The sequence below is a fragment of the Lagopus leucura genome, unplaced genomic scaffold, assembly GCF_019238085.1.
Source record: "Lagopus leucura isolate 7727_CA_CO unplaced genomic scaffold, USGS_WTPT01 223-1_obj-0_obj, whole genome shotgun sequence".
In the NCBI taxonomy this organism is placed as follows: domain Eukaryota; kingdom Metazoa; phylum Chordata; class Aves; order Galliformes; family Phasianidae; genus Lagopus; species Lagopus leucura.
Window position 1 is genome coordinate 10,746 of NW_024968200.1, and position 16,125 is coordinate 26,870.

The following is a 16,125-nucleotide window of genomic DNA, read 5'->3' on the forward strand; positions in this document are numbered from 1 at the left end:
GGACCCTTCCAACCCAACCCCAAACCATTCTATTGTTCTATGATCTACAGGAACCCTTCCAACCCAACCACTCTATGGCTCCACGGTTCTGTGATCTATAAGGACCCTTCCAACCCAACCTTTCGATGGTTCCATTGTTCTGTGATCTTTAATGACTCTTCCAACCCAACCATTCTATGGTCCCACGGTTCTGTGATCTTCAAGGACACTTCCGACTCAACCCCAAACCATTCTATTGTTCTGTGATCCATAAGGACACCTCCAACCCAACCCCAAACATTTCTCCGGTTCTGTGATCTTTAAGGACCCTTCCAACCCCAACCATTCTATGGTTCTATGATCTATAAGGACCCTTCCAACCCAGCCCATTCCAAGGTCCCATAATCTTTAAGGTCCCTTCCAACCCAACCCATTCTGTTTCTACAGTGAGGTGAGGAGCTTGGAGCCAGCTGCTGTTCCTCCTGCTTCCCTCCCATCCCGCTGACGTTCTCCTCCTTTCTCTGCTTCTCACCACACGCAGGTTCTGGAGGCAGAATCTTTGTACAAGACGTGCATCAGCGACGCCAACTTTCGGCGCCAGGAACTGGAGAAGGTGCGAGCGCGGATCGTCTCCCACATTCGGAAGCTCATTTACCAAGGAGATGAGGTGCTGACGTGGGTACGTCTCGTAAATTCTCCTTCGATCCTCGTGTCAGAGAGAAACACTCTTTGGGATAAGGCCATGAGGTTCTTGTGTGTTTTACTGTGGAACCTCCCTTTGTTTGGGCATTCCCCAGCAGGTGAAATTAGAGAGTGCTCTGGACTTATCTGTTGCTTGAAATGTATGCAGTTATTGCTGGTTGGAGGGTGGATACCCACAGGAAAACAAAGAGTCACAGATAATTTCTATGCCCCGCTCCTGTACCCCCATCCTTAGAAGAGAATGAAAGCATTAAGCAGAAGTATCATAGGATAGGTAGGGATGGAAGAGACCTTAAAGATCATAGAATCACAGAGTGGGTTGGGTTGGAAGGGTCCTTAAAGATCACAGAACCATAGAACCGTGGAGTGGTTGAGTTGGAAGGGATCCTAAATATCATAGAACCATGGAAGCATGGAGTGAGTTGGTTTGGAAGGGATCCTGAAGGTCACAGAACCACGGAATGGATGTGAAAGGACCCTAAAGATCATGGAACAGCAAAACCATGGAGTGAGTTAGGATGGACCCTAAAGATCATAGAACCATAGAATGGTTGGGTTGGAAAGGTAAAGATTATGGAGCCATGGAATGGGTTGGAGACCACTGAGCAGCAGTGCGTTGGAAGGAACCCCAGGGATCACAGAACCTTAGAATTGTGGAGTGGGTTGGGTTGGATGGGACCCTAAAGATCACAGAATCATGGAACGGATTGGAGAGGACCTTAAGGCTCACAGAACCGTGGAGTGTTGGGTTGGAAGAAACCTTCAAGCCAATCCAATGAGGTCCAAGAGAAGAAAAAGCACCTGGGCAAAAAACGCAGTTTTCATCCCCTCCTTTTCCAATAAGGTCACGTTGAGGATGTTTAAGCAGAGGCAGACTCAGTCAGAACGGATTCCAGTGGGATACCAGCACCTGTATGAGGTCTGCAAGCCATACAGAGTGGGTGAGAAATACCTGGAGTTCATCCAGGCTCTGCAGAAGAAAGACATTCCCATGGAGCATTTTGAGTTCGAGCCGTTCTCTTCTGGAGGGCAGAGGTGAGAAGAAATGGGTTGAAGCTGGGTTGCTTCAGTGCTTTCCCTGCAGGTGGAATTCCATCAGCCAAATGCTTTTTTTTTTTTTAGTTTAGTGTTTAGTTTCCTTGAAAACTCAGCTTATACCTCATAACCGGATTGAAACGGATGCTTTACCTCCGGTAACCAGAAAGCATCTCCACCATGAGATGCCATTCCTTATCCTGCACTGACAGAAAACCATTTGCAATCCCTCCCCAGGTCTCCTCCCAGCCACAAAAAGAAGACACCGCTGCATTACACGGGATGCAGCAAGGATGGGAGCACCCCAGAGGACGCACCCAGAAGGCAGATCTCCCCAAATGGTGAATAGAGTGGGTTGAATTGAAGAAAAAAAACCTGTTTTTTTCTTTTTAATTTGAGCTCCTATCGCTTCATTTAAATGCTGCTGTTATCCAGTTGCGATTCTCAGCCGTTACCCCAAGGTTTGCTGGGGGTGTTTGGTCACCATGTCTGCCTTCTGTAGGTGTGAACAAATCCCTCTGCAGCGACACGGAGAGCCTCGGTGGGAGCTGTGAGTCACGATCCCTGGATTCTCCCAGCTCCAGTCCAGGTGAGAGCTGCACAAGATGCAAACAAACAAACAAACAAACGAAAAACCCAACACAATAAACTAAAAAACCCTCGAGGATGGGAATGGAGCAGACACCAAACCGCAAAGGAGATCACGAGGATGGGAACAGCTCTTTGTATTTTCTCTTATCTCAAGGAAACTCCACCAGGAAATTGCTGAAAGCTTCGTCCACGGGCACCATGTCCTCCTCGGATGACTTTGAAGAGAGAGATTCACTGCAAACTTCTGAAAACGGTGAGCAGCACAGACTGACCAGATGGCAAACTGTGCTTTCCCGCTGACGTACCGACTCCTCCTCATGCTTTAATGCTGTTCCTGCAGAAAATGGCACATCCCAGCAGCAGTTCAGGAATGCTCTCCTCTCCAGCGCAGCGCAGACCCATCGACTCAGGAAACTGCGGGGACCAACCAAGTGCAGAGAGTGTGACACTTTCATGGTCAACGGCTTCGAGTGTGAGGAGGTGAGAGCTGTCATCGCACCTCGTGTGGCACCGCGGGGTGATGAGGAGCTCGCTGTAGGAACGTAACACTTCCCCTCACCTCATAAAATCTTGTGCTTTTTCCCCTCTGTTGACACGAGGTGCAGTTTTGGGTCTGTAAGTAAGACACCAGCTGCCCAAAACGGTACCAAGAAGGCAGCATGGGGCTTGGGTGGAAAAGGGAATGGGGAAAGTCACGTTTGATTTCTCCATCAGTCAGCAGGGTGAAGGGATGGAGCGTGCCCACAGAATGTTTGGTGGTGGCACGGAGCTGGGAGGGGTGGCTGCCACCCCAGAAGGCCATGCTGCTGTTCAGTGGGACCTGGACAGTCTGAGGGTTGGGCAGATATGAACCAGATGGTGTTCAACAAGGGCAGGGGGAGGGGTCAGAATCTGGGGGGCAACAACCGCGTGCATTCATCTGGGTTGGGGGCTGAGCTGTGAAAAGGAGCTCTGCAGAGAAGGTTCAAGGCTTTGGTGACCAACGGTTGACCGGTGGTTGACCGTGAGCCAGCAGCGTGCCCTGGTGGCCAAGAAGGGCCAATAATGGTCAACAGGTCGACTCCAGTGGTGGCCAACGGGTTGACCAAGGGTTGACCGTGAGCCAGCAGCGTGCCCTGGTGGCCAAGAAGGGCCAATAATGGTCAGCAGGTCGACTCTAGTGGTGGCCAACGGGATGACCATGAGTCAGCATTGGCCAAGAAGGCTGATGGTGGCCAAGAGGTTGACCAACGGTTGACCTACAGCTGACCACAAGCCAGCTGTGTGCTCTGGTGGCCAAGAAGGCTAATGGGAGCTCAGATTCCGTAGCCCAGAGCACGGCCAACAGGACGAGGGAGGTGCTTCTCCGCTCTGCTCTGCAATAGGGAGGCCCCACCTGGAGCAGCGGGCCCAGTGCTGAGCTCAGCTGTAGCCAAAAGGCTGGACTGCAATCAGAGCACAACTCAAAGCAGTTTCTGCCATTTCAGTGCTACCTGACGTGCCACAAGAAGTGTCTGGAGAACCTGCTGGTCACCTGCGGACACAAGAAGCTGCCCAACCGGGCGCCTCTCTTTGGCATTGACTTCACCCAAGTTCCTCGAGACTTCCCGGAGGAGGTTCCCTTCATCGTGGTGAAGTGCACCTCTGAAATCGAAGCTCGTGCGTTGGGAGTGCAGGTGAGCGGAGAGTTGTTCTGCTGAGCATCTCCTCCGCTCTTCGTGCTCAGGAGCTGGAATGCCCACCCCTCTCCTCTCCTCCCAGGGGATCTACAGGATAAGCGGATCCAAAGCCCGGGTGGAAAAGCTGTGCCAAGCGTTTGAGAACGGCAGGAGCCTGGTGGAGCTCTCCGAGCATTCCCCCCACGACATCACCGGCGTCCTGAAGCATTTCCTGAAGGAAGTGGGTGCCAAATATCCGCCAATGGGCAGCTCCCAGCTGACCCCATCCCACAGCGTGGGACCGGAGGGATGAAGTAACTCATTGTCTTCCTCCTCTCGTTGTAGCTTTCGGGACCCATTCTGCCTTACCAGCTCTACGACAACCTCATTGCGCTTGCCAAAGAGCTGCAAAAAGCTGGGGAAGAGAAGGTGGACTGCACGAGTTTCCCCTCAGATCCCATCCAGAGCATGAAAGACTTGCTGAGCAAATTGCCTGGGAGCAACTACAACACTCTGCGGCATCTCATTGCACACCTGTACAGGTGAGGAGAGTGCTGGTGCTGAGGAGGGTAAATTAAAATGCATTTATCACGGAGTCATTAAGGTTGGAAAAGAGCTCTGAGGTCTTATATCCAACCACTGACCCATCACCCACTCGATCACAAACTCATTAAGGTTGGAAAGGAGCTCCAAGTTCATTGTATCCAACCACTGACCTTTCGCCCACTCGATCATAGAGTCATTAAGGTTGGAAAAGATCTTTGAGATCGTCCAGTCCAACCATTCGACTCATTTTGGGGTGGCATTTTGGGTCTGCGTTTGGGCAGCTGGATTTTGGGGTTCAATGTTGGAGTGGGAATTTGGGATTGGACCTTGGGGTGGGATTTTGGGATCATGGAAGCGCTAAGGTTAGAAAAGGCCTCCAAAATCATCAAACCCAACCATCAACTCATCACAGCTGTGTCCTCTAAACGCCGTCCCTCGAAGGACGTGGAAAGGAGTCTTGCAGTAATTAGGAGAAAGCCTTAACGACCATGAAATAGAAGCTCCCTGCTGTTAACTCCTCATAAAGCACAGATTAAGAAGTTAAATGATAAAATAAATCGCGTCCCTTTCACCCAGCTCAGAACACGTTAGAATTGCACCGTCCAGACAGATTTTAATGTTTGTACCTGGAATTTCCATGCACGAATCAGAGCCCTGTTCCCTGTAGAAGATGGGATTTCTCTCTTTGCTGTGAAATGGGGGGCGGTTCGGTCAATTCCGTCTGTATCCTCAATGTGTTCAGACCTGTTTCCCTTCCCCAGGGTGGCAGAGAAATATGAAGAGAACAAGATGTCCCCAAACAACCTGGGCATCGTGTTTGGCCCCACTCTGATCCGGCCGGGCTCAGGGAGCGACGTCTCCATGTCCTGCCTTGTTGACTCTGGGTATCAAGCCCAAATCGTGGAGTTTCTCATCCAGAACTACGAAAGGGTGTTTGGGATGGAGGACCTGCCCTCATCCTTATCCCTCGGGTGTGAAAACCTTTTGCAAGAAGCGCCGACAGAGAAGGATGAAGGACAGCGGAGCCAAATCACAGCCCAGAGTGTAACTCTAGAGGTAGAGCTTGCAGACACTGAGCTGGGCTTACTGACCCTGCTGTAGAGGTGGACCAGCAGAGAAAGAACTTTTTGCACAAACAAAAAACCCCAAAAAACAAATCTCCCCAAACCCAAAAAATGCATTTGTTATCAGAGGGTTACTCCAAGAGGAAGGAGCTGCACATGGAGTGAGAGAATGGGAATGAATTCTAAGCGATGCGTCACCCATCAGCTCCTCAGACCACTCTGGGTGGTGCTTCTGTTCCACGTTTTAGACCCCATTCCTGAAAAATTGGAGGGTTCTCCGTGCTGAATTATTCTGGACACTGCTGTAGGCAGCGCCAGCATTTGGAAGCAGCTATGGGCACGCCAAACCCAACGGATTCCCTGGTAGAACCCAGCAGGGCCCTCTGCATTCCTGACCCCCAAACTCTGTAGGGTTCCCCTGTAGAACCCTATGGAACCCTCTGCTTCAGTTCCTGAACAGTGGCCTTGGATCCTTTTTTCCTTTCCTCCCAAGATCCACAGCCATTTTATCACCATGGTTTGCACATCTTCCAGCACTTGGAGAAAAAAACCAACCCAACATGTCAGCATCCGAGCTGGACGCGGCCGTTCCCTCCTTTTCACCGCTGGTTCGGTGGGAGAAAGAAGGGGAATTTTGTTCCTAAAGTGAAAGGGTTTGGATTGTGGTTCAGGGCTCTCTGCCTCCCGCTTTGAGTTGTGGATCTTGCGTGCAAGAGGGTCCCAAAAGCACAGCTGTTGCCTTGGACTATTTTCTGTTTTTGTGGCCATTTCGCAAAGCTGAGTGGCGCAAACCTTCAGGAAGGGGAGCTGCTTCTAAGGGCGCTCTCATTTTGTGACGAATAAAACCCTGAATTCTAGAGCCCTTGTCTGGGTGTCCCAATCTTTGTGCAGACTCACGTTGGTTCCTGGCAGCTCCCAAGCGTCCCCGTGTCCTTCTCCATCCCACGTGCACTTCATCCTAACGACAGCGCTGCAATTAACCGCTCGGTTCCTGACATCCCCCCTCCTCACTCTGAAGCGGGTTGTGTCAGCACTGCACAATCTCAGCCCTACGTGAAGCAGTGACCGCTTTGGGGCACATTCTGTGACCGCCCCCAAAACCCCGTGACTTTCTGCCCGCTCCCTATTCCCTCTTACTGATAGCCCAAAAGGGATCAGGGCGTTTTCAACTCAAGCAGTCACCTCCATTCGGCTCAATCCATCCCCCATTCACACAGCCACGACGACACTGGGGGTGAAGTGGGGAGCAGAGTGTATCTTCATGACAAATGAGTGTCCTTCGTGGCTTTGTCCTGACAGAATCCCTCCTCCAAGCACAGCTGCAGCGTGGACGACGCGTCCGATATCTCATCTTCTGGAGAAGCCATCAATGGATTCACGTTGGACGGTGCCCAGAGCTCTGAGGGTGGAGGTAAAGCACTGCTCACGATGCTGGTGTGGGTGGAGAGCTATAAAACATGGGTCCGATTCCTACGTTTGGGAAGGGGAGTTTTAGTCTGGTAACGCTTCAGGACTTCCAGCGTCTTAGCAGCGAGAGGAAACGTTGGCCAACGTTATTTGTCGCGGCGAACGTATCTCAACGCTCTGATTTTCTTTGTCTTCAGAGGTGAATGTGAGCGTCGGCTCCGAGCTGGAGGACCCGGAGGAGAAGGCAGGCAGTGATTCAGAGCCAGCCTTTGGGACGCAGCCACGGGGCCATTTCAGCCGTCAGCCCGTGAAATACGCCCGAGCGCAACCGAAAGCACGACCACACATCCCCAAGCCTTCCAGCTTGCCCTTGAGAGCTACCACATCACCCAGCATGGTAACGGACTCTGGGGCAGAAGGCAGCCCCATTGACAGCGCCTGTATGGGGAAGGAGATCCTGGAAGAGAGGACGAGGAGCAGGAACAGCTCTCCGGACATGAACGCCCTCAGGCATCGAGGGAAACAGCTCAAACATTTCCAAATCACCGAGGAAACAGCCAGGATCGTCTCCAAGTTTAAAGCTGATGAGGTTTCAGCATCCTCAGGGCTCTCTTCGGGTGAGAAAGCGGTGAAATTCGGCTCGGAGATAATCCCAGAGAAAATCCTATGAGGATAACAGCTGGGAGGAGAGGAGAGGACTGCAGTCCCACTGAGATGCTGCTGCAGAAAGGGAGAAGAGATGTGGGGTGAGAACAGCATCCCACATCTGTAGGAGCAGCGCAGGGAGGAGACAAGGCTTGGGTTGACCTGGCAGACTTTGAGTGAGCCCAGGATTTGTTCATTGCTTGGAAAATCCAACTCAAACCCAACGTCTCCTCACACAACGTTCCAGGGGTGAAGGAAACACGGGCGGTCTGGGTAGAATCGTGGGATCACAGAGCTTGGAAATGATCACTGAGGTCATCCAGGCTGACCATTCTGCTCTGGATGTTGCTGGAGTTTCCACTGGTTCATCAGCAAGAAGCCACGTGTAAATACACTGCCGGATAAAGTGTAAGAGCTGCCACACAGCTCCCATTTCTCCCAACTATTCGGCTCTCTTCCCCTTGAATCTTCAACCTCTGCACTACTTATGAGGCTGGCTTTGTCACAAAGGAGAGGAACCCACGGTGGATGAGAGGGTTCTCTTCACCTTACAGCACCCTACAAGAAGGGCACCCCAACTTGCTGGGTCTCCATCCCACCTGCACGGGGATTGCCCCAATTTCTGCCTCCCTGCAGCAGATTCTCTGCGCAACAACAGGAACTCGGTCCTACAGTGCCATCTCGTGACACACGCATGCATGTAGGAGAGTCTTCCTACGGCGTCCCTGGGGATAACTGTGTGCTGTGGGATGGCGTTACAGCCAAAGGCAGAGGAAATCTGCATGAAATTTGGGCAGCAAAATGCTGCACTGTTGGCAGTGACTTGGAGAGGAGTGGAGGTGCCAACCCAAAGGGAAACCTTCCACGTTGCCCAACCAAAGGGAAACCTTCCCGTCTTCCAACCCAAAAAGAGACACCTTCCACTCTCCCAATCCAAGAAGGAACACATTTTGCTCTCTGAATCCAAAGGGAAACCTTTGGCTCTCCCAACCTAAAGGGAAACCTTCGGCTCTCCCAACCCAGGAGGGAAAACTCTGCTCTCCCAACCATCCAAAGAGGTTCAGCAACCCAACTCCTCTCTCACCTCATCAGCAGAAAGCATTTCAGCCCTTTATCTTAACAAAGCTGTAAAGAGAAACGCTGACGATCTCTTGGTCCTATCTGTACAGTTTGGGTTATCAGAGTTTGCATCTCTGGAGCGATGTACATTTGTGAATATATTGCTTTGAATACTAAGTTATCACCGACCGTAGAGCTTCTATAATAAATTACTGGGTGTTTTATTACAACTTTCCCCTGTATTTGTTCCATGAGCTTAAGCAAACACTCAGGGCACTATTATTAGAAGCACTGGGTGCTCTCAGCTCCCCACAAAACAAAGGCGTTGCTTTCCCATGCGAGGAACCAGTCGAACCCGAATGGTTCTCCTCCTAAATCTCCAATTTCCTTCTGCTGATGGAGATGAGGCAGAGGTTCGTCCTCCATAGGAGGAGCTGGGGAGGGGGGGTGTAGAGCACTTTGCTTTCCCTTCCAACGCATTCAGAAGTGCTATTAGAGAAAACATGCTTTCCTTCCCCCTGCAACTCCTCGTTGCTTGCTGTTTGCCAGCGATTTGGTCACGGGTTGAGCCGCCAAAGCAGAGCTACACAGCTGCCAGGACCCGTTGTTGTGCGGGGAGAATTTGGATGGGGATTTGCTGTCCTCCGGCCGCAGTGGACGGGGTTTGGGTTGGCAGGAGAAAAGCTGAATTTCCAAGCAGCTTGGCAGGGAGGAGAACCATCATTTCCTCTTCTTCTCCCACCCCCTCTAGGCTGGAGCTGAGCTTCAAAGGAACGACCTCAGCCCCACTGATGTGTGGGGAGGGACAAGGACCCTCCAGGGTCTGTGCTGTGGACCACCATAAGTGTCTGATGGCCATGTCCCTAATTTCTACTACAAAGAAGGAAAACAAACACGCTGTTGGCTACTAACGCTGCTTTCACAGCAGCACCCCACGGAGCTCCAGCCCTGCAGCTCAGATCTGCACAGCAGCATTCCTCATACAATACTGGGGAGCCACAGAAATCTTCTCAAGATTCCTTCCTTCCTTCCTTCCTTCCTTCCTCCCTCCCTCTCTCCCTTCCTCCCTTCCTCTCTTCCTCCCTTCCTGTTTCAGGCTTTTGCTTTTCCCCACTGAGTCAATGTGAATTCAGAGCTCAGTGTAACCATCCCATCCCCAACCCTGTCTCAAGCTCATCCCCATCTCAAGCCCACCCTCATCCTCATCCCAAGCCCATCCCACCCACATCCCCATCCCCATCCCACTCTGGCCCCCAATTCAAGCCCATCCCACCTCTGTCACCATCCCCACACCTTTCCCACCTCCATCCCCATCCCAAGCCCATCTCATCCCCATCCCTGTCCCCATCCCCATTCCACCCCCATCTCCATCCCTATCCCCACCCTCATCCCCATACCAAATCCATTTCTGTCCCTACTCCCACCACACCCCCATCCTCATCCCCACATCTTTACCCCCATTCCCACTGGGAAGAGTTACTGGGAATCTCTGCACCAGCTGGGACTTGGGGAGAATGAATGTGAGGAACGGATCTTCACTGAGAGTTTGGGAATCCCTGCACCAGTGGGGAATTGGGGAGAATTGATGGGAATCCCTGCACCGGTTGGGAAATGGAAGAATAAATGGGAATTTCTGCACCAGCTGGGACTTGGGTAGAATGAACGGGAGGAATTGGCTCTGGGAATCTCTGCACCAGTTGGAGAAATGGGGGAGTTACTGGGAATCTCAGGGCCAGCTGGGAATTGGAAGAATGAATGGGATGAATCGGGCCACGCTGAGGATTTGGGAACCCCTGCACCAGTTGGGAAGTGAGGAGAATTAATGGGAAGCTCAGGGCCAGCTGAGGCTTGGAAGAATGAATGGGAGGAATTGGCTCTGCTGGCATAGGGGCTCAAAGGGGGGGGAGGAGGGGGTGATGCTCCTTGCAGAGTTCTTTAACATTCCCAGGATTCCAGGAGAGGGTCGCAGCAAAGAGGAGAGGGGGGATGAAGTAAAAACCTCCTGACCACCAGCAGCAGTCGCAGCCGTGAGGCTGAAGGAGAACCTTTGGCTTTGAAAACACGAAATCCACGAAAGCCATTAACGCTGCCTTGAGAAAACAGAGGTGCAATGAAGGGGAAGGAGAGGTCTGTTGACTTTGGAAGCATTTCCCTGTGAGTTCTCTCTGCTGGGCACCAGGATGTGCTCAGATGGGGTTTCTGGGACGGAGGAGGGGGTGGAGAGGGGCGGATGCTGCAAAACATGGCTGCGAAACGATCAGAGAAGGGTAAAAAATAAATTAAAACAGAAGGGAAACTCCCAGCAGCGGGGAGGGAAACGCACCTCCAGCATTGCTGCAAATGGACTCAGGCACCCGAGCTCCAACCCGGGGCGATCGTTCAGCTGCAAAAGGAGACTGAATGGCGTCAGGTTTTTGGGGGGTTATTATTCAGATTTTCGGTGTTGTTTTCAGGAGGAGTGAATTTTTGGGGGAGGAGTTCCGCGTCCTTGAAGGGTGAGGTCACTCGGGGTCATGCGTGCGTTTGGTTTCTCTCCAACCCGATGCAATCTCAGCTCTGCTCCCTTCAGTCTGCAAATGGATGCTCTCTTTTTTCCTGCTTTTTTTACCCCCCTTTTTGCAAAAACACGAAGGAAAAAACTGCTGTTGTTAAGCTCAGAAATGTTCTCTCCCCTCTGTCTGAAAGCACAAAACCACCCAGGACGGGTTTGCACAAGCCCTGATCTGATCCAACCTGATCTCTCCTCCCTCTTCGCCCTGAATTTGGGCTCTGTGCGTTCACTGGGGCCCAGAACTGCAAAAAATGCACCGTTGCCTCTTTGCTGCAAAGCTGCCACGGCTGTCTGAGCTCTGAGCCGTTGGGGCAGGGGGTTGGAATTTGGGTTTGGGTTTGGAACCGGTCCCACTGGGTTCTGCTCTCCCGATTGCTCTGAGTGTTGATGGATAGGAACTGGTGAACTGGTTCTGCTGGGCTCGCTGTTGTTGTTCTGGGTTTGGAATCGGTTCTGCTGGGTTCTGCTCTCCCGATTGCTCTGGGTGTTGATGGATAGGAACCGGTTCTGCTGGGTTCTTTGTTGGTGTTTTGGGTTTGGAACTGGTTCCATTGGGTTCTGCTCTCTTTGCTCTGGGTGTTGGCTGATGGGAACAGATTCTGCTGGGCTCTGCTCTCCTGATCACCCAGGTGTTGGTGGATGGGACATCACTGATGTTCTGGGTTTGGACCTGGTCCTGCTGGGCTCTGCTCTCCCAGTCACCCATGTGTTGGCTGATAGGAACCGGTTCTGCTGGGTTCTTTGTTGTTGTTCTGGATTTGGAATCCGTCCTGCTTGGGTTCTGCTCTCCTGATCACCCCAGGTGTTGGTCCTGAGGTTCTTCATTGGATTTAGAATTGGTCCCACTGGGTTCTGCTCTCCTGATCACTGAGGTGTTGGTGGATGGGAGCCGGTTCTGCTGGGTTCTTCCTTGAAATTCTGGGGGTTTCTGCTGAGTTCTCCACTGACATTCTGACAGCCCATCACTGCTGTTTGTGTGCTGGGCTCAGAGCGGAGCTTTAAACCCACTGCTCTCAGCACAGAACACTGAAGGGAAGGAGCGGGCAAATGAGGGTCCTAAAAGGATCCTGGAGACGAGCAGATCAGAAACACATTGTGGGGAGGGAAGGATCAGCCCCTGTCACTCTGACAGCTCGGATTTCTCCTCGTCATGATGGCACTGGAAGTCTGCGACCAAAGGCTTTGGCTCCAATGAGTATTTCTGGCCCTGTGTTACGTTCCCACTTCTCAGCACTCCTTGGTGGTTCTCTGCCACAAGGAGGTGACTCCATTAAACTTTAACTTTCCCAGGAGAGAACTCTGCTCCTGTGACGTTTTGCTGCTCAGAGGAACCACGTGAAGGGCGGTGGAACCTCTGCAGGTCACCCTCTTGCTTGGGAGGTTGTGGATTTACAACCAGCTGGTGATGCTCAGCTCTTCCCAATTCATTTTTATGCATTTTTTTTTGGCGGCTTGCGTGAGCTCCATGGCATCGTTTCAGCCCATGGAGGCTGCAGAATGAAGGGAGACCTTGAGGAGGTCGGTGTGATGCTCAGCTTCTGTCGGACCCCAGGGTTGCCCTGCTGACATTCCAACCTCTCCTCATCCATCGCTGCTCCTCCCGACCCATTCCCACCTCTGCTGGTTCTGCTGGTGATTCCTCAGCCCTTCTGGTTCTGCTGGTGATTCCTCAGCCTTTCAGTTCAGCCTCAAATCTCCGTGATGAAGGCTGAGGAAGACCGCAGGTCTGAAGTGAGCAGCCGAGCACAGGTGGGTCCGGTGGGCCCAGTTTGTGCTTTATACTGGTGAAACCACCCCCCCAGCCCGATGCCGACGGATCGGAACCGACTCCTTCCAGCCCACATTCAGAACCAGACTCCAGCTTCCATCAAGGAGGAGAGGACTCGGATTGGGGTGGATCCGGGATCCCGGAGGATCCGCCCAAGGGGAGGGGTCCAAGGAGGGAAGGGCTCATCGCAGCTCTGGCAAATTCGCCTTTGGGAGCCGTCGGCCTTAACGCCTCTCTGAAACTTTTCCACTCAGCTCTTTGGGTTTGGAAAGGCCCTTTGCTCCCCTCCCTCCCTCCCAAGATGGGGTTCTCCATATGGAACAGCTCTCCCTCTTCCCTGCGGCGGGGACAGCGATGCTAGAAGCGCGGTCTGGATGCAGTGGGTGTGTTTGCAGGTAAGAATGGCTTTATTTTGAAGAGAGAGCAAAAACTTTGTCCTTTTTCTTTTCTTCACTTCTTTTTTTCTGCCAGAAAGGAACCACAAACAACAACAACAAAAAAAAAAGGAGCGGCGCTTTCAACCTTTGGCCCATCAATTTGCGCGGCGTGAAACAAATGGGACGGCGAGCCGGCTTGGGACAATGGGTCTATAAAAGGCAGTTTTAATTAGCACTGATTGTGGATCTGAGCGGTCCATCCCCGCTCCGTCCTCCCACACCTCCGGGGGGCTGAGCAGCGCCTCTCACATTCGTGGGAGGAAGGCAGGGATGGGAGGAGGGCCCCCCTCGTGCTGTGATTTCCAGCACAGAACCTCTTGAGCTCAGTGTGAATGGAGGGCAGCGGTTCTATGAGCGAGGAGAGGGGGGGGAGAGGGCTGGGAAGGGGGGAAAGGGCTGGGAGGGGGGGGGGGGAAATGCGTTTTCATGGCCTCTCCGTGTGCCCCCACTGCGGTGTTTTCTCATTGAGAAAGGGAGCGGAGTTGGAGGAGTGCGTTCACTTCTGGTTTTGGCCATTCAACGCCGCTGTGGGTTGGGGGGCGAGGGGGGGGGAAATCCCATAAGATCCCATCACGGAGCGTGAAGAGCCGTGGGGAGGGGTCTGGGGGCTCCTCCGGATCCGCTGTGCATCACAGCAACAGATTTTGCTCACACTCTTCCTTTCCCCCCCATCGTGTTTTGCTTCGTGGCGTTGTTCTCTGCCACCGAGCGCCAAGGTCGCCTGGCTAATTAACTGCAGGGCGGTAATCAAGAGGCACAGCAGCTGCTGCTGCTTACTGGGGACGTACCCCCATCCCCCCCTCCCGCCCCCCAGCTCAGTGTCACACCGATTCAATTCGCTGTTGGCTCAGAAGTTTGGGAGGAGGAGTTGGACTCAGCAATCCCAATGGGTTCCTTTCAGTTTGGGATGCCCTACGAGGATCTCCCTTGGAAATTTTGAGGTTTCTCGACTGAAAGCGTGGGGTGAGCAGCTGCTGTGCCAAAACGATGCCCACTGTGCCAGATGAATCCCCGTTGGTGTGGGGGGAAGGGCTTTAAATGGCAAAAAAAAAAAATGTCAGTAGGGTTGGATGGCAGAAAGAGTGAATGGGGTTCAATGGCAAAAAGAAAAAAGTGAGTGGGGTTTGATGGCAAAAAAAAAGTGAACGGGGTTGGATGTGAGTTGGATGGCATTTACGACTTTGCTTCATGTCTGCGCGGCTGGATCATTATGGGATGCTCTGAGCCCCGGTCCCACTGCAATCCCTTCCTCCCTGGGCATCCATGTGTGTCACCACGCAGTGACTTCAGCAGTGCTCTGCTGTCCTTTGGGGGTTTTGCTTTTCAAGCGCTGGGTGGGAGCTGAGAGTTTGGAGCTGCTTTGCTGTCAGAATGGCCTCTCCCCAAATTCTACCTCCCAACCTGGAGCCTTCCTCCCTTCCTCCTTCATCCCAGTATACCTCTCCCCCTTTTCCCAGTATAAACGTACCCTTCTCCCCCCTTTCCCAGTATAAATGTACCCCTCTCCCCCCTTTCCCAGTATAAATGCTGCCCTCTCCCCCCTTTCCCAGTATAAATGCTCCCCTCTCCCCCTTTTTCCCAGTATAAATGTACCTCTGTCTCCCCTTTTCCCAGCAGAGATCAAAAGTTCAGTGCAGTGCCAGACCTGACTGCGTTGTTTGCCCAATGCTGTGCTGGGTGCGGGCGATAACGAGCCTGATTAATGACCTCACCTCCCTGCTGCTAACGAGAGCTGCAGAGTCCCGGAATGCAGTCTGTGCTGGCAGGGGAGCAGAGGACGGAGTTGTTGGGACAGTGGGAGTCTGAGCTGCGTTTGGGGGGGGGGGTAAAGTGTTCAGGGGGGGGGGGGGGGGGGGGGCCCTGACAGGTCAGCCTAGGAGGGGTTGGGTTCAAAAGGTCCTTACAGGCCAATCAAGGAATGGTTGAGTTGGAGGGGTCCTTGTGGGTCAACCAGGGAATGATTGGGTTGGAAGGGTCCCTACGGGTCAACTGGAGAATGGCTGGGGTGGGGTGGAAGGGTCCTTGCAGGACAGTCAGGGAATGGTTGAGTTGGAGGGGTCCTTCCAGGTCAACCAGGGAGTGGTTGGGGTGGAAGGGTCCTTCCAGGTCAACCATGGAACCAGGGAATGGTCGGGGTGGAGGGGTCCTTCCAGGTCAACCATGGAGTGCTTGGGGTGGAAGGGTCCTTGCAGGTCATCTTTAGAAGCATAAAACCATAGAAATGGGGTTGAAGGAACAGGGGTCCAGTGCTGGAGAGTGGCACCTGATGGCCTTTCCAGGTCCCCTCCACCCTGGCCCATTCTGTGCTTTGCCAACCCCTCCATGTCAGGCCCTGCTTTTGCATCTGGGTGTCTGTAGGACGGGAAGGGAAATGATCAGAGTCCTTCCCAGGGGTTGGGCTCCATCCTCCCCACAGTTCCACTCTGACTCGGGATACCCTCTGGGTTCTGACACTTCCACGTCTCCCCCTATGAGGTTTCCCCCCCGATGTAACGAGTGTTGAACATCAGCACTGTTGCAGACCTGGAGGGGACGGATGGAGAACTCATGGGTCGACCGCCGGAGGTATGGGGTGCTGGGAGTGACGTCGTGGTTCTGCGAGGTTCTGTGATTCCGTGGTTCTTTGGTTCCACGGTTCTGTGAGGTTCTGTGGTTCTGTGAGGTTTTCTGGTTCCATGGTTCTGTGGTTCCATGGCTCTGTGAG

General features: G+C 52.8%; 2 protein-coding genes across 2 annotated transcripts in view; both read left to right on the forward strand.

Annotated features, from left to right (window-relative positions):
• Positions 1-8,747, forward strand: part of LOC122193511 (GEM interacting protein) — an 18,661-nt gene extending 9,914 nt beyond the window's left edge. The window contains exons 10-21 of the mRNA XM_042894321.1: positions 521-658; positions 1,526-1,716; positions 1,954-2,057; positions 2,219-2,305; positions 2,462-2,560; positions 2,648-2,787; positions 3,774-3,962; positions 4,048-4,185; positions 4,290-4,486; positions 5,252-5,546; positions 6,854-6,965; positions 7,159-8,747. Coding sequence (XP_042750255.1) covers positions 521-658; positions 1,526-1,716; positions 1,954-2,057; positions 2,219-2,305; positions 2,462-2,560; positions 2,648-2,787; positions 3,774-3,962; positions 4,048-4,185; positions 4,290-4,486; positions 5,252-5,546; positions 6,854-6,965; positions 7,159-7,631 — 2,163 coding nt within the window. The 3' untranslated portion in view covers positions 7,632-8,747. The remainder of the gene's footprint in view (positions 1-520; positions 659-1,525; positions 1,717-1,953; positions 2,058-2,218; positions 2,306-2,461; positions 2,561-2,647; positions 2,788-3,773; positions 3,963-4,047; positions 4,186-4,289; positions 4,487-5,251; positions 5,547-6,853; positions 6,966-7,158) is intronic.
• Positions 8,748-13,194: 4,447 nt separating this feature from the next.
• The window catches only part of LPAR2 (lysophosphatidic acid receptor 2), a 6,327-nt gene continuing 3,396 nt past the window's right edge, over positions 13,195-16,125 (forward strand). The window contains exon 1 of the mRNA XM_042894319.1: positions 13,195-13,379. Coding sequence (XP_042750253.1) covers positions 13,300-13,379 — 80 coding nt within the window. The 5' untranslated portion in view covers positions 13,195-13,299. The remainder of the gene's footprint in view (positions 13,380-16,125) is intronic.